This window comes from Myotis myotis, unplaced genomic scaffold (genome assembly GCF_014108235.1).
Source record: "Myotis myotis isolate mMyoMyo1 unplaced genomic scaffold, mMyoMyo1.p scaffold_m19_p_2, whole genome shotgun sequence".
NCBI lineage: Eukaryota > Metazoa > Chordata > Mammalia > Chiroptera > Vespertilionidae > Myotis > Myotis myotis.
The window spans coordinates 136,829,420-136,856,862 of record NW_023416324.1 but is presented as its reverse complement, the minus strand read 5'-3'; the positions used below and the strand labels follow the sequence as shown (position 1 = coordinate 136,856,862).

The following is a 27,443-nucleotide window of genomic DNA, read 5'->3' as shown; positions in this document are numbered from 1 at the left end:
GTGAAGAGAAGGGTGAGGTTGAAGGGCTTTTTTGTTAGTACAGCAATTGTGTGTGTCCATCTATGTTGCCCAACCAGTTCATCAGGAAGAACCTGGCCCATCAATGGATTATCAAAATGAGTATTAAAAACAATTTCTCTGAAAACAAATTGCATACCACAGACACAGATTCAAAGAAAAATGGATTATCAGGACAAGTCTACTTGATGTAAAACTGACCTAGGTTTTGGTTTTAATTTCAGTTCCAGTTTTCCCACTGATTCTGTGCCTGGCTTCAGAAATTATAAGATTATATCATTTTAGAGTTGGGAGAGACTGGAGATCAATTAGTCCACACTTCCTAATCCTTTAAGCCAGTGGTTCCCAACCTTCCTAATGCCGAGACCCTTTAATACAGTTCCTCATGTTGTGGTGACCCCCAACCATAAAATTATTTTCGTTGCTACTTCATAACTATAATTTTGCTACTGTTATGAGTAGTAATGTAAATATCTGATATGCAGGATGTATTTTCATTGTTTGCGACCCACAGGTTGAGAACTGCTGCAAGCAGTGGTGCAATTGTTTAAGTCATATACTTTATCAGTTCTGTTCACAGAACTAAAAATTATCATAGTGGTCTTTGTAAACAAAGAGGTTGGTTCCAGAAAGGAGAGGTTCTTCTTAATATTTTTCTTTTAGTTCAATACGAGTCACACATCAAGGTTCAATAAGAGGCACACATTGAGGTTTCATGGGGAAAAAGAAGGGGAAAATAAATCTTAAGAGTATGGGCTAGCTAGGTCATTGACAAGGCTGGGGCTGCCTCCACGTGCCCCAGAATAGCTGTGTGGCCCCACTTTCTATAAACAGAAACATCTCCTGCAGGTATGGAACTGAACCCTCCCAGCAGCAAGGCATTGGTCCCATACTGTGGGCTATTTTTCAGGCTCTACAGACCTATTTTCTCTGCCTTGTTCTAACTGTGTTAAATGTTCTAACACTTAACTCTCTACACCACCCTCCTCTGTATATAAAGGTTAGCCAGTAATTACCACCTATTTTTTTTTTTTTTAGTCTGGACAAATGATGGAAAATGCTATTAAAATAAATTATTTACACATGCCTTCCAGGATTGGAATTCTTTTATTATTTTATTTTTAAAAAATATATTTTATTGATTTTTTTACAGAGAGGATGGGAGAGGGACAGAGAGTTAGAAACATCGATGAGAGAAAAACATTGATCAGCTGCCTCCTGCACACCCCCACTGGGGATGTTGCCTGCAACCAAGGCACACGCCCTTGACCGGAATTGAACCCGGGACCTTTCAGTCCACAGGCCAATGCTCTATCCACTGGGCCAAACCGGTCAGGGCAGGATTGAAATTCTTTTAGAAGTTATCTTCTTCAGCTTTTCAAATAGGGAATTTCAGAATAGCTATACTTCAAAGTTTGCCTATTTTGGGAATTCAATTTTACCATATATTTTGATTATAAAATTTTCCCAAGCATTGAAATGTGACCAAAGTCATTCTTTATAAGCTAATGAAAACCACTTGCTGGCTGCATCCTGTACATACTTCCTCTTTATTTTACAGTATCTTTTATTAGCATTAATCTTGGGCCATGGTTGGGCAGTAGATACAATGGAATGAAACTACAATGTGATATGGTCTGAAAAAAGCTTGCATCAAAAAGCCAATGAACCTAAATTTGGGAACTCGTAATTTTATTATTCTGGCTGCAGCCTTGCTGTCCATAGTAACTTTGAGGACTACTTGTATTTCACCTAAGTCATGCACGTGGATTTGACTTGAATGCTATTGTTTCTTTTTCTTTTCTTGCCAGCCTGTCCCATTCCTTCCTATCCGCTACTGCCAAGTTATAGTCTCAAGTGCTCTATGAGGCTTTCTCTCCTGATAAATTGCAGAACTGGGTGTAAGTCCTACACTGGCATGTTCTTTTATGCTGTCTTACGATGCTTGTTTCATGGGTGTTAGTTTTGTTTCTCTAGATCAGGGGTCCTCAAACTTTTTAAACAGGGGGCCAGTTCACTGTCCCTCAGACCGTTGGAGGGCCGGACTATAGTTTAAAAACAAAAAAACTATGAACAAATTCCTGTGCACACTGCACATATCTTATTTTGAAGTAAAAAAACAAAACGGGAACAAATACAATATTTGTATTTGCATGTGGCCCGCCGGCCATAGTTTGAGGACCCCTGCTCTAGATACTTTAAGGCTTCTGAAACCTTAAATTCAATGAAATAATTAGACTTCAGCTTATTCTTCCTTCCTTAACTTATCAAGTTACTTTGACTAATAGGGATTTCAACAAATAGTTTTTAATATTTCAGCTCAAAACCTTTGCTCATTAAATTAGACAAAGTAATCTCTTGCATGCCTCTGTTGAGAGAGCATGGTATGCATTCACAGGCTCTTTGGGTACTGGGACCTATTGAAGGCCACACAGTTTCATTTATTGTAGGCAAAACAATTTTCATTAGAGCACCTCTACACCCACAGGCATTATATTTGCCCCCAATGGGAAGATGTTTTTTTACTTCAGATTACTGATATACAGCTTTTAAATCCTGACCCATTAGGGGCTATCGACATAAATCCTGGTGAAATCATATATATGAACATCAACAGTCTTTATATCCTAATGGATTTCATTCAATTATGCCAAACTCTAAAAATAACATTGAGTAAGCCACATACAGACACACTTGAATGGCTTCAAATTTATGCCTTGTAGTAAAAGTCAGCAGGGTTCCTAAACTAAATCTAGTATTGCTCTCCCCCAAAGACACACGCAGAAAGGGCCTCCCTTTGGGCTTTGTCTATAGATGAGAATAGGCTGTAAGGGGTCTCCCTTAGAAGGCCCACTGACGAAGGACAAGAGACATAAGGAAGACACACACCATGAGGGCGGGATAAAGGGGACATGGTTGTATTTCAGTTTGAGGCAAAAAACAGAAACAATGCGCACGCGTCCCACAGCAGTTAGACCAGAAGCCAGAGGGGAATCCCAGATTGGTCCTGTGATTCCAGGGTAAAATGCAACTCAGCCCAAAGGCACTTTTCTTGAACAAGATGCCAAAATGGCGTTCTTACACGCCATTAACAAAATGTTCTTTTTTGGTAGATTTATTTCACCAACAGTCACTCATTATAAGTAGCTCAAGTATAAAAATGATTTTTTCAACTAAATGAAAGTCAAAATGAAAACAAAAATGAAAGAACAAGTCCCTCCCCAGTTACCCTCCTTCAAGTTCTCCTCATCCCTTGACCCATTTTCCTGACCTGGCATGGAAGGCTCTCCACAACCTAGCTTGCACCTCTCTGTGCTGCCACCTCTCTGTGCTGACTCTCTTTTCGGTCCACTTTTCACCTCTCACACTGGTAAAAGCAGCGTATTGCTCACTGCCCACAGCCACGCCACTCTTGCTTCAGCATTGACAGTGCTATTCTCTCTGACATTCCTTTCCCCTGAGACAGTCACCTCGATAGCTCCTTCCTACTTATCCTTAAGGATCAGCCCAGGTGCCACCTTCTTCAGGACGTTTTTCCTAAGTTCCCCAGACCCTGTGAAGAGCTACCCACTCCAGGTTCCCATAGCGCCTTGGACATACTTCTACCAGAGCTCTCACCACTCTGTATAGTATAAGCTGTTATTAATTGCCTACCCTCTCTCCACCCCAACCTCTAGCTTCTCAAGAGCAGGCACCATGTTTATTGATTTGTAGTCACAACACTAAGCACACCACTGAGATATGGTTGGCGCTTAATAAATGAAAACACAAACCCTTAACAAACAAACCACATGGAACATGTCACTAGAGCCCTGGCTGGTGTGCTCAGTGGTTTGAGCGTCAGCCCATGTACCGAAGGGTCTCGGCTTCAATTCCTATTCAAGGGCACATACCTGGGTTGCAGGCTTGATCTCCCGCCCCAGTCGGAGCTTGTGTGAGAGGCAATCAATGGGTGTGTCTCTCACACATTGATGTTTCTCTCTCTCTCCCTCCCTTCCTCCCTTCCACTCTCTCTTAAAAAAAAAAAAAAAGGCAATGGAAAAAATATCTTCAGATTAGGATTAAAAAGAATTAAAAAAAAAAAGAAAATGTCACTGGAATAACTGTCCTACTTCTGATTATAGCTAATAGGTGCACTGTGAGTTCTGAGGACAGCTTGATTCATAAAAGGAACACAATGAACATTTAGAAATTGGATGCTTTTCAATGTATTTCCTGTATACTACACAGCCCACCTTTTATTAAATGGTATAAAAAGCAGGAGACTTAAGAGATATTCTTTCCAAGTCCTGTAAACCCAAGTCCACTATTATAAAGTGCAATTTAAATGAGTTTTCTTTTTTTACTTTTTCTTTAAAATGTATTATAGTAAAAAAGGCTCTGTCTCTGTTAATCTTGTTAAGAAAACAGAACCAAGATCATCATTACTAAAATATATGCTTATTTTGGCTAACTTAAATCCTTTAAGAACATCAGCAGTTGCAAAATTTTCCATATTATAGCTCAAAATAGAAAGTTTGAAAAAAAAGCTTGTGGAAAAGTGTTATTTTTGCAGAATTGGACTAGAGTTTAATATACAGCAGCCATCTATAAGGAAATAGATGCTTCCTGCTGACAGAGCCAAAACGGGCTCTTTTGCGTTGTCACAGTCAATATCCAATTCTATCCAATCCATTGATGACAGTGAAAGATACAGGAGGTGAAATTTATGAACAAAGTCTCCGATGCTGGAGTTTCAGCCCTCATCTATGCTGATCTTTTTCAACACTGAGGAACTTCACTGAGCTATGCAATATTCTCTCTGAAAAAATTCCCGATTGTGTCCCTCTGAAAATTCTTCTATGTTCCTTAGTGGACTATAACTCAAGATGCCAGTTGTTTTTCTTTTTAAACAGGAAGCACAGACAATTTACCGAATAGTGTTTTGGAGTCTGAGGAGAGATTGATTTCCCACAGAGAGTAAAATTCAGTCCAGGACCATTTAGCATATTGACTTTGTTAAGAAAATGCTTGGCTGTATCCATTTAAGAATCTCCTTGATTTTTGATTTGTTTGACATGCTTAAATCTGGCGATTCAGCCATGTAAAACAAAACATAAAAAGCCTTGCTGCAGCCCAGCTGGCGTGGCTCAGTGGTTGAGCATCGACCTGTGAACCAGGAGGTCACAGTTCGATTCCCAGTCAGGGCACATTCCCGGGTTTTGGGTTCAATCCCCGGAGTGGGGCGTCCAGGAGGCAGCCGATCCATGATTCTCTCTGGTACTTGATGTTTCTGTCTCTCTCTCCCTCTCCCTTCCTCTCTCTGAAATCAATAAAAATATATTAAAAAACAAACTAAACAAACAAACAAAAAAACCCTACTGCATTTCTAGAAATGTCTTAAGGCCTTTATATTTCTTGTAATAATAAAGTAAACTGACAAAATATTGTGTAATTTAGATTTATAAAAGAATCACAAAACTACATCCTATCTAATAAAGATGGAATATGCTAATTGGCTGCCCCGCCCTCAAAGATAACAGCACCCACAGCCAATAAAGAGGGAATATGCTGACGGCCCTGCCCTCAAAGATGGCAGCACCCACAGCCAATAAGGAGGGAATATGCTAATTGGCTTCCATGCTCTCAAAGATGGAGGTGCCCACAGCCACAAGATGGTGGCACCCAGTCCCCTCAGCCCTGCCAGGGCAGCACCGCGTGCCTGCCTCCAGAGTCCCCCAGTCCCCTCAGCCCCCCAGCTGCCCAGGGCCAGTACAAGGCACAGGCGAGACTTGGATTGTGCTGCCCAGCCGCCCAGGGCCGCCCAAGGCTCAGGTAACCAGGGCCGGCTGAGGCTTGTGCTGCCGGCAGTGGCAGCAGCAGAGGTGTGATGGGGTGTCGCCTTCCCCCAATCGCCGGGTCACCTCCCACCCCTGAGGGCTCCTGGACTGTGAGAGGGGGGAGGCCAGGCTGAGGGACCCCCTCCAGTGCATGAATTTTCATGCACCGGGTCTCTAGTAGCAATATAAACAACCTGGTGTCAATGTGCAATGAGGGATAACAAGAAAAGTTTTTTATTATATAATGATGCTAATATTATTTATATCTTTTTTTCAAAAATCTGTTCTCATTTGTCTATTATAAAAAGACCCGAAAGCAAAGGTTTGCTATATCTGGGACTCATCTCTAGTTACCTTAAGCATTAACTATTACACACTGACCCTTGCATCTACCTCATGGCTTTTATTTCCTTGCCCTCCCCTTTCCATCATGCCAGCTAAGTTCTTCTGTACTTCAAATGTAGTTTACCTCATGCACACTCCAGGTGTCACTGGTCCACAGACTTTCTTCTCTAAATTTTGGTATTTAATATCAACATCTGGTACTAATGAACTTCTATTTTTCAGTGTTCCCAGCTATATGTTAACTTACAAGACCATCCTGTTAGCTCTTGTATCCCCACCAGTAACTTGCATATTTGCAAAATATGACTTTAGAGGTTTCAAGTGCTGTGAAAGCCAAAGAATGAAATGCAAATTAGACCCTCCCTGAGGACACAGAGGGATGATGTCACTCCATTCCTTCATTCTGACTTTGCACTCTCAGAATTCACCTGTAATAGCACTGGTGGCTTGCTTACCTTGTGTTTGGCTTTAGATTTTCTACGGTGGAGAAGGTTTGATTTGTAATTTGAATGGACTTGTTCTTCCCACTGAATGACCCATTTTCTCTGGATATAACTTCATATTCTGAAAAGCGAAAAAGCCAACAGATACTCATCTTCATTTTCTGACTGAATTAAATGTTCTACATGCTAACAGCATAATAAAGTCACTCTCATAAAAATAAGCAACTCAGACTGCAGCTCTGATCTTATACATTACATGTTGAAATTACACATTATGTATATATTACGCATAATTCTTATATATTTGCGATTTCCAGATTGGGATAGTCAGCAGATGACAAAGGTGCATTTGGGGAGTTGCTCATAGACCACTTCTGCTTTCCCTTTAGCAGAGCAGGGAAGGCCTGGCAACCGTGAAGGTCAATGACACTCCTAGGGTAGCTTTGGAAACTGGTACCTATAATTTTGGGAGGCAAGTCAGCCTGCCATTGGAGAGCACTGCTGAGGGGTGTGTGGGTAGGAGCCCTGTTTCCTACTCGATGGGGAAAAGGCCACTGACTACATGGCGCTGCTGCAAAAAACTCATCTGGGTCTCAAACCATAGCAGCAAATGACAGCTAACCACACAATGAACTATACTTTCCTACCCTTCATTATTCTGATTTATAGAATTACTAGCGGCCCGGTGCACGAATTGGTGCATGGGTGGGGTCCTGAGGGGCGTGGGGAAGGCTGGGATGCGATCGGCTCTCTGGGTGAGTGGTGGGACGCCCTTGCCAGCCCAGGTCCCGCTGATGTTTACACCGGCTGTTGGGAGCCACCTGGTGGTGGCTTTTATATCCTTGCTTCCTTGCGGAGAGTCTAGGAAGGGGAAGCAGCCACGGTGCCCAAGACTGACTTCCAGGAGGCCGGTGGCACTGTTGGGATCGTGCTGGAGGCTCTGGTCCATTGGTGCCTGGCCTGTTCTCTGGAGATTGGACCTGCAGGACTACTGAGGGAGCGAGTGGTTGCCTCAGGGCTGGTGGGCCACTGGGATGGGTTGGTCAGCTGAGTGGTGCTCCAGCTGTGGGAGTGCAATGACACCAGAGGGCAGCTCCTGCATTGATCATCTGCCCCCTGGTGGCCAGTGCGTGTTATAGCAACTGGTCATTCCAGTCTTTCTGGTCGTTTGGTCATAATGGTTGCTTAGGCTTTTATATATATAGATGGGATTTTTGCACCTACATCTTATATAAGTTATTAAGTTTTGTACATACTGCTTATATATGCCCCTTTGACAATTAACTTTGTATTTATAAAAAGAAGCTATTCCTTAAATTCTGAACAGAGATCTGCATAAACTTTACTTCAAGGCATATTCCTATGAACTTGCAGGGCTAATGAAAAGAGAGAGTTTCAGGATCTGAAATATAATTTACAAATTTGTTAAATGGCTTTCCCTGCTCTTGGTTGGCTTTATAACACAGTGACAAGATCATACAGAGGATTTAAAAATATCCAACAAAAAACAAAAAAACAAAACCCCACTCAAAATCAGCTCCATGGGTATGAAGAAATACACAAGTGGTGGGTGTCGGGGAAAGCGGGAGGCTGCGAAGGAGCTGGCGAGTTCCTGAGGGTTCCTGTATTGGCACTGAGACCGAAGGTAGGAAACCATGAAGTAACTCAGGAGGCTTATAATCACCAACTTTCATTTGGGAAGGATTTTCATGCTGTATTTCAAAATTCTAAAAAGGAACATGACTCTTTATGAATAATTTCTTTTGGCTGTCTTTCCAAAAGCTCAATAATGAACTGGAAGGCAACGCCACTGTGTCTGGACCCTGAATTCAAAATGTCCTTTTTATATCTTTCCTCAGCTGTGGAGGGATATTTACTAGAAACATGTACTAATAATTAAATGGGGGTAAACTTTATTTTTTAAAAATGGAAACTGTGTGGCTTGATGGAGAGAGATAGACCAAGCCGCTTGCCTTGATCTTAGTCCCAGTTTTACCATCTGTTAAATGTCAATAATGTCTCTTCAGGGTGTTGCTTGTGGGATTAAATTAGGAACATATATAGCCAATGCTTATTTGCTCAACACGTGGTACCTATTATTGTTGCTTGCTTTTATTATCCCGTATTAGTTGTGTTTTGAAAATAGGGTCACAAAAATTTAAAAGATTCCATTCGAAAAGATTGAAGTATAATTTAGTTATCAAAAGAACAATTTATGCGACATTCCAATTGGTTATGCATAAAAGCTACTACCTTCAAAAAAACATCTTTGGTTTGGAACATTCATCAACTATATGTTACTCTTTTTAATATTACCCCAGCCCTTCAAACCTGAAACTCTTATTTTATATCTTCTCTAATCTTCTTTTGATTTCAAACTTAAAGGATCTATCTATATCAGTGGTTCTCAACCTTGGCTGCACATTAGAATCCTCTGGAAATTCTGTTTCTTTGTTATGGGGTGAGGCCACAACATTAGTAACAAAGAAACAGAATTTCCGGAGGATGAGGCCCAGAAATCAGGATTTTAAAAAGATACCCAGGTGATTCTAATGTGCAGCCAAGGTTGAGAACCACGGATCTATATAAAAGGCTAATATGCTAAGTGTCCAACCATCTGGGTAATGACATCAAGTAGCAACACCTGGCTTCCTCTCCCTAGCGATGACTAGCCTCAGGTGGAAACACTTTACACTGTAACCAAATGTCTGTGAAGTGTTTTCCCGTGCCTCATCTCATTTGATCCTCACAGAAGTCCTGGAGTAGGTAGATAGGAGACTCGGTGGAATCCTATTTTCTTTCCATTAGCTGGAAAACAGAGATTTAGAAAGTTTATAAACTTGACCCTACTGAAAAGAAGTAAGAAATAGTGGACCTTGAAAAGACCTCAGGTTTTCTCACTGCGCAGAATATAATCAAACACTGCTGCAGTTAAACAGTTTACCCTTTGTTCTCCCTGCGTGAAGCATAATAATAATGTGCTTCGTGTTGATATTGACTGCTGTGTTGCTGACAATTACCTGAAAGAGAAGTTGGGGTGCTTTACTGGGCTGGAAAAAGTTTAGCTAAATCAGAAAGCAGGTCTAATTAAGCAAGTTTATTCTCTATCTATAAAAGGCTAAGCTGACTTGTGCATGCTCGATACATATAAAGCTCTCACTGGTGCCAATGGCATGCATGTGTTTCAATCTGCCATTGTGATTGTGAATTTGGTTGTTTTTGTTGACATTCTGAAGTTGAAAGAAAGCAGCGTCGCACAGAAGTAACAATGGCAATTAAATATGATCGTAGTAGTTATCTGAGTAGATATAATTATCCCTGTGTATCTGAAGTTGCCAACATATTCAGAAATGGAGGACCTCCTTTTGAAATGGACTTGCTCATTCATTGTAAACCAGATCCCAATAATACAAATGCCACTAAAATGAAACAAATCAGTATTCTGTTTCCTACATTAGATGCAATGACATATCCTATTCTTTTCCCACATGGTGAAAAAGGCTGGGGAATGAATATTACATTAAGACTCAGAGACAACAGTGTAATCGACAATAATACTAGATTCACTGGATGATGCTGAAAAGGAAAATTTTCTCATTGAATTTCTTAAAAGTATTACTCCTTTGGGAATGCTGTGTCATAAATTAGAATTGAAAGTAGGTACAATCACCATGCTACTGAGAAATCCTAATAGTAAATGGGGTCTTTGTAATGGTACTAGATTTATTATAAAAAGATTGAGACCTAACATAGTCAAAGCTTAAGTATTAATAGGATCTGCAGAAGAGAGGTTGTTCTGATTCCAAGAATTGATTTGTCCCCATTTGACACTGGCCTCAGTGTTAGAATAAGTTTAATCAATTTATCAGTCATTGTTTTTTCAATGTTGTTTTTATATCATGTTTTTCTTTTTATATCATGTCTTTGCTGTTGTTATATCATGTTATTGTTTATTTATTAATCAATTTATATATTATTTTCATATACATTTTACTAATTTTCTTTCATCTCTGACACTTCTATTATAGAGAAAGGACGAATTGCAATATTAAAATATTTCTTCTAATTAATTTCCTTTCAATGTGCACGAATTCGTGCACTGGGCCACTAGTGATTTAATACTATTTTAGTCCTAAAAGACTGTAGTTTTCAAAATGAACCTAGGACTTACCTTCATAATTAAATAGGTGTTTAGAACTCTCAGAATTCTAGCGTTGTGAATGTATATTTTTGGGCTTTGTAAATATATCTTTTATTTTTAATGTTTTAGGTGATAATAGCTTTTAATAAATTCACCAACATTATAAAAATGGAATGTTGATTTTGGAATAAATATTTATAAATACACTCTGAGTATATTTCCGAAGGTAAAAACAGTCTCTTAAATTTATGCCCATATTTCTTTGTTTCAAATATGGGATTTTGTTTATAATTTCATTATCAGTAAAGACATAAGGAAATCTGTAAAGAACTAACACTGAATAATTGGTCTCCCCCACCCTTCAAATGGTTTTATTGTCTTATTATGAAAAATTTCACTTAATAGAAAAAGTTATTTATTGTAAAGTTTGGGAACACCACTCCAGTCAACAGAGCATGAAAATAGTAATGGTGATACTATTTCTCCCTGTCCTACTACTTCGACCACTGACAAACATTAATTTAACAGCTGCTGACTTATGCTGGGCATTCATTCTGTTTAATTTTATCCTCAGGATAAACTGATAATGATGAGTATCATTACAAATAAGGAAGCTAAAGTTCAGAGAGGCTAACTATATACCCAAGTTCCATATTTAGAACACAGCTGGTCTGGGATTTGAAGAGATGTCAGCACACTCTTGGCATATCATAAAGCAACACCTTATAACCAACTTAACTTTAAGTAGCCAAGGACCCCAGCAGTGTGTGGCCAATTTCTTAGGTCACCTATTTCTACATTAGTGTAGAAGGGACATGTAGAAGCAACTGAATTTTAATGTGTTTACTAGAGGTGAATATGTACATGACTATCAATTAGAAGAAAGATTTATGGAGAGAGATAGACCAAGCCAACGCATGTAATAAAGAATATGTTTCACTCTCTTTCTGTCCTTTTTCTCAATCTTTTCCTTTCATATCATTTTCAGTGATATGAGAATTAATTTCTATAATATCTGGGCTGCTGGTTTATTTGAAAGCAAGATTACATTTAAATTAACAATTTAAAAATAAACAGAAATGAAAAAAATAGAACAGACCATTAGGATATATTGTCTGTACAACATTTAAATACAGGCCAGATGAGTAATAGTTAAATATAGAATTATTTTAATGTAGAAAACATAGCTAATGAGATGTGGTCCTTATCCATGAAAACTGTTATTTAAGTCTGTCATCTTATGAAAGATCTCAATCAGTCCATTAACATTTGGTAACAGTGTTCCAAAAGTAATTGGTTAGAATACTTTGAGATTACAAGCTTATGTGATTTTTTAAAAATGTTACATAATAAACCAGAAAGAAAAATCATTCTCTTAAAAATAATCAGATATAATTGACATACACAAGTGAATATGTTATTACATGTATTAGGTCAGTGATTTTTGACATTTTTCATCACATGACACATAAACTAATTACTAAAATTCTGCAGCACACTAAAAATATATTTTTTGCCAATCTGACAAAAACAGGTACAATTTTGATTGATTAAAAAAATGGTAATTACCTACTCTTATTGTGCAATGTGACCAATAAGATGAAACTCTTATATGACCTATGTATTTATGGTTCACACTGGATGGCTGTTGTGTTAGCTGTTGTCATTTTTTAATTTGACAGTCTAAGGGAAAAGAGGTCAGTGCTACAGACTAAATAGTCAGGTATTGTATGTTTCAAAAATTGTCGTGGCATATTGGTTGAAATTGCTCTATTAGATTATTAGACCTAGTAGACTAACCAATTCCAACTTGATGTCCCACATCTTTAAGCCAAATGAAATTTTATAGATAATTTGGTTTTGTGAGAATTAAACCTCAGACTACCACAGGAACTTCTTATTAGCACAGTATTTGGATTGAAAGTTTTGAACTTTTTAATACAGGTAGATAATCAATACTTAGGGATTGATTGATTTTTTGATGCTGATTTAGATACTGACTTAGCACCTATGGGCACAGTCCCAAGTAAAGAAGCAGGACTAGGCAAGTCCCCAGGAGCCACCAGCAGTGACTGGTTTGCTCTCAATACAAAGGTAAGCTTTACATGAGAAAGAAAATTTACAAAATATGGTTTTTAAAAAAGCCAGCTAAGTAAAGACAGGCTGCGTACACTGGAGTTTCCCAGACAGTTTGTCTGAGGAGATATACCTGCTGTTTTCTTCTTTATTCGTAGAAAACTTTTTTGGCAGAGCCTGAAATTTGCACTCCCCAACCCCTCTGTGTAGGGATCTCTACTCCTGCTGACAGCTTCTTAGTGGGCTCCTCCGTGGCCTGCCACCCGCTCCAGGCGCCCGAACAGGGACATGGGCAGCAGGAATCTTGCATACTCAGGCTGTATTCTCAAACTGATTTAGGTCGTTGATCTTTCCCCTTCCTCTCTAGTTGGATTATTCTGTTCATTATGGAGAATTAAATTCCCATCTAACAAGTTCAAAGAATGACTCAGGATTTTTAATTTTCACAGTAATTTTAAAAGGAAATGGGTGGGTGGATAGCAGAATAAAAATTTCAGGAAATAAGCAGAAAATTGACCAGGAATAGAATTTTTAAAACATGTACCCTAAAATGATTGAAATAACATTTTAGCCTACTTGGAAGTTCTAGGTTCATCTAGAAACTGGGTTGGTGAAAGGAAAACTGATTTAAATATTATCAGCAGTGGCAACTTCTCATATATTATCTGTAATTTTCTGGGTAATGAAAAAACTAGATATATCTCCCCATTATGAAAACATTCTAAGAGGAGATGAAAGGATGCAACTTAGATCAGCTAAGGATGATGAACAGGGAGCCCATAACCGGGACAAAGATGATCTCTCCCCATCACATGACACTTTCATCAGGAATGTGCCACAGGGACAGCAGAACTCTGCTAGAACTCGCTGCTCCTGAGCGAGGACCCACAGGCTATAGTTTGACTCAGGGTTCCTCAGTCCCAGTGCAGCACATTAGTAACAGTCCTATGCCAGGCTCTTACCAGTGACAGTGTCATTGGGTGGCTTTTCCCAGTCCAAGATGACAAATGAGGGGCATCCTTCCACGGTGACCACAGTGAGGTTGGAGGGTGGGTTCTGCGGCGGGCTGGTGGCGTTCCCCTCTGGGGGCTCCTCTTTGGGAAACCGTTTGATGGAGTCGGTGATGGAGCAGGGCCTGTTGTCAGGCTTCTGAATATATCGCACATGAGGCCCTAGAGAGAGAGAGAGGACTCTGACCTTTAGCATATTTTGAGTAAAGTTGGGGGAAGGCGAACTAATAAATATAATTGCTTGAGGACATTTGGTCTCACATTAAGAGCAGCTAGATGGAAGCAGTGATGTGGATGGTTCAGAAGTGTGAAAATCCTGTCTCTAGGATATATGATATGGATGTTTGTAAATTTACTTTTCTAGATAGTTTAGTGTGTACTAATATCCAAAAGTAATTCCCCCCCCCCCCCCCCCGAGCATGGTTTAAACCTCATAATTTATGTGGCATGGGAAAGAATACTCAAAAGGTCTTGCCTCAGTCGTGGGCAATAATGAGCCCTATGCTAAACACAATTCTGATTCCACCTAATAAATATGAAAAGCCAGACTCAAAAAGGTCAAGTGGTTTCAAATAATTTGCCTGCACCTAGAACAAAATTAAAAAATGTTTTAAATATAAAAACATTCAGAACCCAACAAGATGAAATTAACAGGAAAATATTTCCCATAAGGAGGAGAAAAATTAATCATTTAAAACCAACCTAGAACTTGCATAGGTGTTAGAATCATTAGACAAAAACAACAAAGCAGTTATTACTACTACTAGAGGCCCCATGCACAAAATTCACGCACGGGTAAGGTCCCTAGCCAGGCCAGTGGTCAGGGCCAATCTGTGGGAGCACTGGCGGGGCAATTGGTGGGTCCCCACTGGCACCCACCTTGGTCGCCCTGGTGCCACCAACTTGCCAGTCCTGCCCCCCACCGCTGGTTGTCTCCCTCTGCAGGGTGACTGGTGGGGCAATTGGGGAGACCCACCTTGGCTGGCCTGGGGCCTGAGGGCAGCTCCTGCATTGAGCGTCTGCCCCCTGGTGGTCAGTGTGTGTCATAGCGACTGATAGTTCTGCTGGTCAGTCTAATTAGACTGGACGTCCTTCCAGACGAAGCCGGGGCTGTGAGGGAAGCCCAGGTCCTGGGTGCCAGAGGGAAGCTGGGTCCTGGGTTCCAGAGGGAAGCCCAGGTCCTGGGTGCTGAGCTGGGGGAAGGAAGGCCTACTCTTGTACGAATTTCGTGCATTGGGCCTCTAGTATAGGATAATCCATATGGTCAAAAGTTAAGACATGAAAGATATAAAAGAGACCCACATCAATTTCACACCAAAGTAGGAGTAGAAGGGGATGTTCTCAACCCAATAAAGGGCATCTATGAAAACTCTACAGGTAACATGATACCTAATGGTGAGAGACCGAATGTTTTCCCCATAAGATTAGGAACAAGAAAAAGATGTCCATTCTCACTATTTTTATTCAATATTTTTACTGAGGCTTCAGCCTGTACAATAAGGCAAGAGAAAAGCCACCCAAGATGGAGAGGAAGAAGTAAAACTTTACTCTCAGATAATATGATTCTGTATGTAAAAATCCAATGTATTTACAAAATCTTGACTAAGTGAGTTTTTGCAAGGCTGCAGGATACAAGATCACTGCACAAATATCAATTGTGTTTTTATATATTAGAAATAAAAACAAATACTTTTATGATTTTCTATACACTGAAAACTATAAAACAGGTTGGCTGGCATGGCTCAGTGGTTGAGTGTTGACCTATGAGCCACAAAGTCAGGGTTTGATTCCTAGTCAGGGCACATGCCCAAGTTGCGAGCTCAATCTCCAGTGTTGGATGTATAGGAGGCAGCAGATTGATGATTATCTCTCATCATTGATGTTTCTATCTCCCTCTCCCTCTCCCTCTCTGGGATAAATAAAAGTATATTTTTTTTAAAAAAGAAAACTATAAAACATTGGTGAGAGAAACTGAAGAAGACCTAAGTAATTGAAATATACCATGTTCATAGGCAGGAAGAGTTAATATTGTACAGCTGTCAATTTTTCTCAATTCTAACAGAAACTTAAGCAGGCTATTTTTAAAAAAATTCTCACCAGAGGGTATTTTTTCCGTTGCCTTTTCTTAGAGAGAGTGGAAGGGAGGAAGGGAGGAAGGGAGATGGAGAGAGATGGAGAGAGGAAGAGAGAGAAAGAAAAAGATCAATGTGAAAGAGACACATTGTTTGGTTGCCTTCCACATGAGCACTGACCAGGGCTAGGGATTTGAACCTGCAACCCATGCACATGCCCTCGACTGGGAATGGAACCGGATAATCTTTGGTGCTTGGGCTGACACTGTAACCACTGAATAACACCAGCCCGTTTCTAAAATCAGATAGAAACCCAAAGGTCCCAGGATAACCAGCACAACTTTGAAAAGTAAGAACAACATTAGAGAACGAATGCAACCTGATTGCAGCACTTATTATAAACCCACAGGAATCCAGACATTGTGGAATTGGTGTAAAGGTAAGTAGATCACTGGAATAAAATGGAGAACTCCAAAATAGTTCCATATATACACTGAGTGGCCAGATTATTATGACCACCTGATGTTTGTAGGCAAATTAGCTGTACACTGCATATTATGGGATATGGAAGCCAAAGGCCTGTTTGAACACCTTTGCTGTCTGCAGTTACCAAGATAAAACGTCTCCAATTTGCACAGGAACACAAGGATTGGACAGTCGAGCACTGGAAAAAAGTCATGTGGTCCAATGAATCACGTTTCCAGTTGCATCATGCAGATGGCAGAGTGAGAATTTGGCGGAAACAGCATGAAAGCATGCACCCCACATGCATGAGTACAACCCTTCAAGCTGGTGGGGGCAGTGTTACGGTTTGGGGCATGTTTTCCTGGCATGATTTGGGCCCTTTAATTTGTATGGAACAGTGTCTGAATAGCACAACATACCTAAGTATGGTTGCTGATCAAGTTCATCCTATCATGTTGATGGCGTATCCCAATGAAGATGGCTTCTTCCAACAAGACAATGCACCATGCCACAGTGCTCATATTGTGCAGGAGTGGTTTCAAGAACATGAGGGAGAATTTACCTTGCTTAGGTGGCCCCCACAATCACCAGATCTCAATCGAATTGAGCATTTGTGGGACGAAGTTAAAAAAAGCCACCAGGCAGCTGGTTCCACAACCATTAAATCTCATAGAACTGGACAGTGCTATTCATCAGGCATGGTGTCAGATTCCTCGCATCACCTTTCAACATCTCGTGGAGTCAATGCCAAGAAGAATTGTCGCAGTATTGAAGGCAAAAGGTGGCCCAATGAAGTACTGATGGGGTGGTCATAATAATCTGGCCATGCACGTTCAAATATACCCCACGTTCAAAGCTGTTAAATACATTGTTTACCCATATCTTCAGAAAAAAATCATTTCTACTGTTGTGGTAAACAACCTGCTTCCCTATTTATAATGGTCTGGCCCTCCAGCAACTTCAGCATGAAATTATAGCTAATTTGCCTACAAATGTCAAGTGGTCATAATAATCTGGCCACTCAGTGTATATACAATTGATTTTTGACAAATATACTATAAAATTCAGTGGAGAAAGAATAGTTCTTTTTCTAACAAATGATGCCAGAAAAATTAGGTATCCATAAGCAAGAAAATTAGCTTGTGTCACATACAAAATTTGATTCAATATGGTCATAGAACCTAAATGTAAAACTAGAAAACTGGAAGTGAACAGAGGAGGTCGTTATGACCTCTGATTAGTTCATGATTTCTCAAAGATAATACCAAAAATACAATCTATAAAAAAACAAATTTATAAAGCAAGCTTCATTAAAATTAAAAGAGAAGCCACATGTTGGGAGAAAATATTGCAAAGCATGTATCAGACAAATATCTCCTACCCAGAAAATATAAAGATTCCCAAAACTCAATGCTAATAAAATAAGCAACTCCATAAGAAAAAAATGGACAGACATTTTGAGCAGACACACCAATAAAGATGTGCAGATGGAAGATAAGGACATGAAAAGATGTTTGTCATCCTTAGTCATCAGGGGTATGCAAAGTGAAATCACCATCAGATACTACTATACACCATTAATATGGCTGAAATGAAAGACTGACCACACCAAATGTTGGCAAAGACCTAGGGAAACTGGAACTTTCATATACTGCTGACAGGAGGGTAAAATAATACAACTACTTGGCAAACTGTTTGGCCGTTTCTTAAAATTTTAAATATACAGGTACATATAATCTAGCCATTCCTCTTATAGGAATTTGTCCAAAATAAATGAAAACGTATGTCTACACAAACTTATGAATGGTCATAGCAGCTTTAAAGGTAATATAAAAAAAATTAGAGACAACCCAAATGCCATGAACAGGATTAATTAAATTATTATATGTCTACTAGAGGCCCGGTGCACTAAATTTGTTCATGGGAGGGGGTCCCTCAGCCCGGCCTGTGTCCTCTTGCAATCTGGACCCCTCAGGGGATGTCGGGCCTAAACCAGCAGTCGGACCTCTCTCTCGCAATCCAGGATGCTGCATGCACCAGTGACCATACTTTTCATACAGGTGAAAGGCATCTTGCTGTTGTGTGGGAAGCTACATGTTTTTGCCCTGATTATAAAAAGTAGTACATAACATGATCCTTCTGAAGTAGTAGTACCATTTTCCCCCATCTTATGGGTGGAAAAACTGAAGCAGAGAAAAGTTAAGTAATTGGCTTTATCACACAGTTATAAGTGTCAGAATCAGGGCTGACCACAAAATGTGCAAGCCAGAGTCCATGCATGTCATTGCTGCATCATCCTGTTTTTTTCAGTGTTAGAGTAGCCTTGCCAGGTTTTAATTTTTAAATCTAAGAGACTGTTCCCAATATATAGGGTAGGGTCCTTAGGCCTGGCCGGCAATCAGGGCCATCTGTGGGGCAATTGGTGGGTAGGGCTATTGTGGGGGCCCCAGCTGGCACCTTGGCTGGAGTCCTGGCGCCATTCGCTGGCCAGTCCCACCCCCCAATTGCCACCGCTGGTCGCCTCTCTCTTGTGTGTGTGTGGGAGGAGGGTCAGTGCACATCATAGTGATTGCTTGTTCCACTGGTCATTCCCCATTTGGTCAATTTGCATATTAGGGTTTTATTATATAGGATACAATATAATACTAAGCAGTAATAAAAAGGGATATTAATAAAAGCAGCAACATGAATAAATAATTATGCTGAGTGAAAGAAACCAGATAAAAAAAGAGTTCAGATATTGATATAAAATTCCACAAAATGCATACTAACCTATAGTATAGCAGATTTGCTGTTACCTAGGGTCTATAGATTTGGTAGGAGGAGTGAGAGGGATTATAAACTTTTGGAAGTGGTATTCATTATTTTGATTGTGATGGTGTCTTCATGGGGTATACATACGTAAAAATGTATCAAGTTATATACTTCAGAACAAAATATTACAAAAGGAAATACTGGGCTCTATATCATATTACATCTCTCCTGTGTTAGATAAAATTACTGTTCAAAAATATTCTCTATACTCATGAAAGAAGTATACTTCCGCAATCCTTGATTTGAGCATTGCTATGTGACTTTCTTTCGCCAATAGATATTGGCAGTATAACACAAGAAGGAGCTTAAAATGTGATTGTGTATTTGGATTCCCCCTCTCTTGACTTTGTATAGTCCTGAGAATGGCTTCTTTTGGGTCACTGTTGGGTCACTGTTAGTCCCTCATTGTAGAATGAACAGATGAGGAGAAGCCCATCCCCAACCCACAAGAGGCGCAGCAGAAACACCCAACCGAGAACATCCTAGAACAACTGACCCCCATTTGTTAATATCATCATAAAGCTGACTTGAACACATATGAGAAGTAAATCCTTATATGGTATGCCACTAAGATGTTGGGTGGCAAAGCAACTTCTGACTTTTACACCTACCGAACAGCCTTGTCAAAATTAAGATTTGAAGCCAGACATACCTTTGAATCTGGGCTTCCCAAGAGGATCAGTTTCTCTTGTTGGACTTGAGCTAAAGTCAGTTATATCACCTGAGAATGGAGTATAATAAACAATTTTGGCAAAAGATAAAGCTTCATGATACAATCAAAAGTAGTAAAAACTATAAATATTTCACATGCCTCCTAGTCAATTGTTCACAACTTTGGTTTTCATTTTTTTATTATTCACATCAACTGCAATAAAAGGTCTTTAATTGTGTTCTACTTTAGGCATTCTACAGTCTAATAAATGAAGCTTTAAAGATTACAACCAAGTAGCTAATGCTTATTAATAAAACAAGGCATATGCAATTATAATGATGTGACTTAGTAAGAAGCACTGGGTAATCTATATCTTCTCAGGAAGACTTTCCTAAAAAATTTAGGTACTTTCCTCTATGTCTGTGAAGGGAAGGAGCATATTCTATGCCAAAGCATTAAAAATAAGTAATATTTTAAAACTAAAAAGCGTCATATTAATCATAAAATTAAGTAACAAAGATGATCCAGAGCTCAGACTCTTTCCCCCCTAATTGGAAATCCTTGAGTATTTTATAGCTAAGCCTCCAGGAGGAAGGGACTGACATACTAACCAAGATCTTCTCCTGAGGCGGGAGCTGTTGGTTCCTTTTTGTCTCTCTCTGTTCTCTCTGAGGTGGGTCCAGTAGGCCTGAGTGTTGCCCTTGGTGGGGGGGAAGTTCCTAGGCCTGATGAAATGATCCCTGAAATGTAGAGCCAAAGCGGTCAGGCTTTAGAAGAGCACTGCCCAGTTTCCAATTTATTTATTCAATACATATTTATTAGGCACTTACCATGTAGCTTGGCACTATATGCCAGGCTTGGAGAGAAAAGACCTTGTATCCTTGATCAAGAGAGACGTGTGAGCCAAATATACTGAATCATTACCGATATCGTGAAAGAACGGGCTAAACTAAAGTCGCTGAGAGGGCAAGAGGAAGGAACAGTAATATCTATCGGAAAGGTGACGGGTTTTGTGGAGGAGGGGCGGGAGGTAAAAATGCCTTCACAGAGGATGTGACAATAAAGAAGTGATCAGTGGGAAGTGATCAGCTGTATTTGAATCAGAGGTTGCAAGAAGAACCAAGTCAAGGAAGCATGTAACCATTTGGTATTTTCAATTTGAAGGGTGAGAGCCCACAGTGCGGCTGGCGGCCGTGAGAGCCAAGGGTGGAGGGCAGTGGCGGCAGATCTTGAAGAGCCATGCTCCACCGATTGAAGCACAGTAACCTCCATCTTGGGTGAAAACAGCTGTTCAAAATTTTAACCCTGCTATTCGGGCTTCTGTAAACATTTGCTTGCTTAAATAAAAGGGGAAATAAGGCTACTCCCCACTCCAGAGAGGCCATAAAATATGCCCCAGACAGAGTTGTCAGTCCTGGCGCCAGGCCAGGCCTTGAGATATGGTCTCACAGCCCTGTCCCAGCAAACAGGACTTTTTCTCAGAAGGTCCGGAAGTCTCATTCCAAATTTGGAAAACAAAGAGCTGAAAAACATATAAATTGAAAAGACTTCCACCATATTGGGCCCCAGAATTTGAGAAGCAAGAGTTCCTCTGGGCCCGCTAGCACTAGCGAAAATGAACAGGACTCCAAATAAATTAGGCTTATTGATTAAGGCGTCTTCTGATTTACAATACAACAGGATCTGCACATTATTTTTAGGCAGCAAGGAACCACTGAAAGACTTTCAACAGGGAAACAACCAGATCAGATGAGAAGAGGATGAATAGTTAGGCTGCAAGGCTGGTGGCAGAGAGAGAAGAGAGGAGACAAAAGCAGTTGTGTAGGCAGGGGCAGGCGAGGTGAACTGCAGCAGAAGCAGTGAGGCTGGATGGAAGGAATTAGACATGAGGGATGTCAAGACGATGGCATAGCCTGATTGGGAGGTTAACTGGCAGGCATGGGAGACAGCTGAAGAAGAAGAAAATGATTTTGAAGGTAACATCTGTGATTCTGGCCTAGTAGCCAGAACAGTAACACTATAATCCAGTGTCTCCTCCACTAAAAACACTAATAGGTCTCCCAAACCAGGTCCATCCCCAGGTCTAGTCCAGTCTGGGTGTTTAAGTAGGGTAGGTTGGGGGCTAGATTGGATTTTACAGTCCTCCTGGGAAAAGGGATCATTCTCAGACAATAAAGAGTCAAGGGCACAGCACTGACCCAAACTTCATGGCCCAGCATGAAACCATGGGCGAGTCCCTCAGAAGGGCTGCGGGAGCAACCCCAGCAGACTCATGCTCCTGGTCATGGTGGGACCGGGCCACAGAGAGAGGGTGAGCAAAAACCAACAGAAGGTGCACGCAGCCCGCACGTGTACTTTGGCAAGGGGAGGGGGACTCTGAGGCCTCGGCAGGTCTGGACGTAGGGGGCAAATGGAGGATCTACACGGTAGTCTCAGAGGGTGCTTGCAGGCACCCAGAACATTTTGCTGATTCCTGAATTCAGGATGCCCTTTCTGTAATCAGGCCAAAATTGTGCAACTGTTCTTCTTGTGTTTGGCTCCTCCATGGAGCCATTTCCTTTGAGTGAGAGGTGGATAGTATGAGGGGGATGAGGTGGGGAACCAGAGTTAATCTCAGAAATGGAATGTGGTTGTGGTTCTTCTTTAGGTGGGTTCCCAAGTTTTCTGTGGGGGACACTCAGGCATCACTTTCAGTCTGACTCATCCAATTTGACCCCAGGTTACAGGAGAACCAGATGTCCTCACTGCAGCCATGCCTCTGGGCCTTGACTCAGGAAGGCACCAAAAACGTGCAGGAGGAGCTGAGCCCTCCTTCAGCTCATGGGGAAATGATGGAGTCCACTGTGCACGGGATACATCAGAAAAGCTTCTCTATCACCACACCCTACTTTTGTCCCGGGAAAAGAGTGACATCTATTCCCCTTCATGTAAACCCCTCACCCTTTCATCATTCACAGCCGTCTAACATTTTTATCCTGCTTCCACCTAGAAAATATTTAGGAAGTAGAGATAGCAGAGAGAGGAAGGAAAGATGGGGAACATGCTGTGATTTGCTGGCAAGTCCAGTCAAAGAGAAATGAGGTAAAGCTTTGCTCTGAACCAGGTCAATTTTCACTAATTCTTAATTTCATCCATTTATTCAGTCAGTGAGAACTTATCAAATATCCTCTAGGTGCCACACACCAGATTTGGTTCTGGGAATTCAGAGAAAATGTGCCAAGGACTCTGTTCCCACAGAACTCCTGGTCTAGTAGGGGAAGACAAGTGTGTAAACAAACAGGTATAAACCAATTTGATCTTTGCTCTGACAGAGGTGTGTATCAAGGACAAGTAGAACAGAGGAGCAATGCTAAGACTACTTTGGGGAGATAGAAAAGGCTCTTCTTTAAGAAAAGAGTGAAGTGTGAGCATTCAGGTGACTAGGGGGGGCCCTTCCATGGGAAGGAGATAACAGATGCGAAGGCATAGAGGTGAGAGGCAGCTCAACTTCTAAATTATAGCCCTGCCTTGTTGCTCCGCCTAGAGCTGCTAATATTTTAGTCCCTAATCTTTCCTCCGCTACCTAATACTGGAGCCAGCATAAAGGCTGGTGGACAGGGGAGCTTTCAACAAGATGTGTGGGATTTCATTTCAGAAGATAGAATGATAAGCTGATGACAGGGCCTCACATTTTCTATTACCCCTGGTGGGTTGGCAACATTCAACATCTTGTCCCAAATAATCCATCCCTGGAAGGGCCTGAGTCAGCTTCTGTCTTGGCTCCAAGCAGACACATTGGCTGGGATGCTCAATGATGGTTTCTTTCAACCCACCCACCCAGAATCAGGATATGAGTCCTCAAAGCTACGTCTGGTCTTTAGCGCCAACCCAGGCATCATCACACACACCAAGGGCTTGTCCGTTGCCTGGGCTAGTATACAAGGAGGGCTGTGGTTGGCTAGTACAACTGAAGTCATGGAGAGAGAAGGGATGCATATGACTGACATACCTGCACTTCCTGGCTTTCCAGTGACATTATTTGGTGGCAATGGTTTTCTTCGAGGGGGCGTAGGTCTAGGTGGCAAGGGTGGGCGGCGAGTGCCTGGAATTATGGCTAAGAGATTATATTACAGATAAAGTTGTCATAAGGATTCACTCTATAAAAATCACAGGTTTTAAAAAATTATAACATTTAATACGTAGTAATTGAATGGCATAGATTCTATAGAAAAGTGCTAAGTAATTTCTGATATTTTTCTAAAGTAATGATTGTAATGTATTCAGGAATAATGAAGAAGCACATTAGTATATGAAAGCATCCTCTAGTTGTAGATAAACATGTATAGGTATACCTGCCTCTTGAAAGGCTGTATAAATGTATAGAATTTAACACCTTTAGTTTCCCAGATAGTCTCAGCAATAGCGTTTTTGAGTTTCATTATCTACAATTGCCTTTGATTTTGAGGCTGCAATTCTTACCATTTTAGCTTTAAATTGTTAAAGCATATAATTTCTCTGTTAGTGGGTGATCCACCTCACCCCCAAACTCCATTATCCTATATAATAAAAGGCTAATATGCAAATTTCCCCCTCCACCGGGAGTTTGACCAGGGGGCAGGGCCAGCTGGCCAACCCCCCATGGCCCCTCCTTCTGGCCTGCCTGGCCAATCGGCCCCAGGATGGGCCCGCTGGACCCCACCCATGCATGAATTTGTGAACCGGGCCTCTAGTGTAATTAGAATGAAACGAACACTTTCAGAACTTAAATCATTACAACCAAGGAGCCTTGATGGCAGAAGCTATAAACCCATAGAGAGCAGGGTCATTGTCAGTGGTTGTGCAGCGCACAAGGGCAGCTGAGCAGAGGTGTGTAAGTGGGACCCAAAGTTTAACACCCACTCTGCTCATCCACCCACAAGCCCTGGTACAAAGCTGCCAGCCCAGAGGAAGGATACATTTTTGTAAATGGTTTACCTAAAGGATGGAGGGAAGAAGCAACATTTAAAAATTGCACAAGGTGTCTACTTTGCACTAAGGCTGGTAAGGCTAGGGGTGCCTGGAGCAGTCTCCCGTAACCCAATTTTCTTTTAAGTCTGTGTTATAGCTTTCTTTGCATAATATATGTTGGTTTAAAAATCTTCATATACAACCCGGTGTGGCTTAGTGATCGAACCTTGAACCAGGAAGTCACAGTTCGATTCCTGATCAGGGAACATGCCTGGCTTGATCCCCAGTAGCGGGTGTGCAGGAGGCAGCCCACTGATGATTCTCTCTCATCATTGATGTTTCTATCTCTATCTCCCTCTCTCTTTAAATCAATAAAAAAAAATAATTTTTTTAAACTTCATGTACAACTGACAATCCAGGAAAATGCCCTGTGTCTTTAAGTTTTTAGGAGACTAAAACGTACGTGTGCATGTGCGTGCATGTGTGCGGGGAGTGAGCAGTGCTGACAGAATTTAGATCTGTAGCCCCAACATTAATGCACCAGAGTAGGTTTCACAGTATCCTTTCCAAAAGCACAGAGTTCTATTCAATGCCAAGAGTTTCCAAGTCACCAGCTACGTAATTTGGGCCTCAAATTTAGAGCATAGTCGTAAATTAGAAACATAAATCATTTCAGGCAAAAGGATACTGTAATAAATCACACAAGAGCAAAACTTGAACATGAGGAAGACTGGAACCCACGTGACTCACCCGCATTTGTGCACTATGGCCCTTCAGAACATTATACAAAGTAATTATTCAATTGGTACCCATTAGAGATTCTTATTAATGTTTAATTTGTACACAGAGCATTTTCATTCTCTCAAACCTAAGACTCTTGAATGCTTTCCTAGTAACCCCCATGTGCTGCTAGCAGGCTCTGATGCTCTAGAGCAGTGGTTCTCAACCTGTGTGTCGCGACCCCTTTGGCGGTCGAACGACCCTTTCACAGGGGTCGCCTAAGACCATCCTGCATATCAGATATTTACATTACGATTCATAACAGTAGCAACATTACAGTTATGAAGTAGCAACGAAAATAATGTTATGGTTGGGTCACAACATGAGGAACTGTATTTAAAGGGCCAGAAGGTTGAGAACCACTACACTAGAGGCCTTGAGGATACTGATGCTTTTGCTGAAACAAATGATACTGCAGTTACTGCCCACAGTCCAGCACAGAGCTGAGTAAGGGTGAAGTCAGCATCCTACCCCTTACCTGGTTTTTTTGTGAAGTGGGTAGAGTCCATGGATGCATTTCTACCAGCACTCGATGGCTTTGGTGGTTGCTTGACCCCTATAAGCAGAGATAAGAAAAGGGAATAAATAAATATATAGCAAAATGTGTTAAATGTTCTTATTAACAGAAACTTGGTAGAGTCTCAGTGTAATATGCATTCTTTATGTTTATTTTATTTTTTTTGTTGATCCTTGCCCACGGATATTTTTCCATTGCTTTTTAGGGAGAGTGGAAAAGAGAGAGGGAAAGACAGGGAGAAACATTGATGTGAGAGAAACACATCTATTGGTTGCCTCCAGCATGAGCTCTGACCAGGGCCTGGGCCGGGGCGGAGTCTGTAACCGAGGTATGTGCCCTTGACTGGAATTGAACCCTGGACCTTTTGATCCGCAGGCTGACGCTCTATCCACTGAGCAAAACCAGCTAGGGCATCACATGCATTCTTTACAGAGCAGGGACATGGTGATTTAGGGCCAGGCATTTTAATTGGCTTCTCCCATCTTCATACAGAAGACATTCAAAGGGCTACCTTCACTGGTTGTGATATTTTCTCTGAAGAGTTAATGCTTGATTGTGGGCTGTGGTTTCTGTCTTGATTTTCCATGTTGTCTGCACAGCCTTCCTGGGTGGTACTGCCTCACCAGGAGGATCTCATCTACAGTAATTGGCCATTCTTTTCCAACATTCATGGACACATTTTGTGGTTTTGAAAAAATTTCCTCCAACCATTCTATCCTCATAAAAAAAAACAACCCTTAAAATTCCAATGTGTTTGGGTTTATACTTAATGGATTGACTTTTAAAATATTTCTGGAGAGGACTTGGCTATCAGACTGGGTAGGCCACAAACTGGATCTGTGCCTTTGAGATTTGTAAATTAATCCGGGCAGGCCTAGTACTCCAAATTGCTATTTGAAAGAAACTGATCTGAAAATTACTTTGTTTGATATTTGAACTCCTAAACTTCTCAAACATAATCTGGTGGTTATTACTCAGCCATTCATCTAAATACCCAGGCCCAGAGTTTAGGTTTCATTCTTTTAAAATTATTATCATTATTTTATTTTAAAAATCAATAGTTTATTGATTTTTATTGAGAGAGGAAGGGAGAAGAGAGAAACATCGATGTGAGAGCATAACATCAATTGCATGGCCCCCACTGGGGATCGAGCCTGCAAACCGGGCATGCCTTGACCTGGAATCAAACCAGCAACCTTTTGGGTGCACAGGAAGACACCCAACCAACTGAGCCACACAGGCCAGGGCTATTTTTCATTTACATTATAAAATAATCTTCCCTGACATGGCTGACAGTCTTCACTAAGAAAGGCTAGAAACATATTTTTAGATTTAAAAGGTAAGTATCACATTAGATATAACGAT

The 27,443-nt window shown here is 40.9% G+C and overlaps 1 protein-coding gene across 28 annotated transcripts in view; it reads right to left on the bottom strand.

Annotated features, from left to right (window-relative positions):
- The window catches only part of LOC118675254 (ABI family member 3 binding protein), a 257,719-nt gene that overhangs the window by 18,108 nt on the left and 212,168 nt on the right, over positions 1-27,443 (bottom strand). For all 28 annotated transcript variants that reach the window (XM_036347661.1, XM_036347632.1, XM_036347642.1 and 25 more), the window contains 6 exons: positions 26,040-26,117; positions 23,844-23,948; positions 20,467-20,595; positions 19,856-19,924; positions 13,805-14,014; positions 6,638-6,746 (listed from right to left, as the gene is read on the bottom strand). In XM_036347661.1, the coding sequence (XP_036203554.1) occupies positions 6,638-6,746; positions 13,805-14,014; positions 19,856-19,924; positions 20,467-20,595; positions 23,844-23,948; positions 26,040-26,117 (700 nt within the window). The remainder of the gene's footprint in view (positions 1-6,637; positions 6,747-13,804; positions 14,015-19,855; positions 19,925-20,466; positions 20,596-23,843; positions 23,949-26,039; positions 26,118-27,443) is intronic.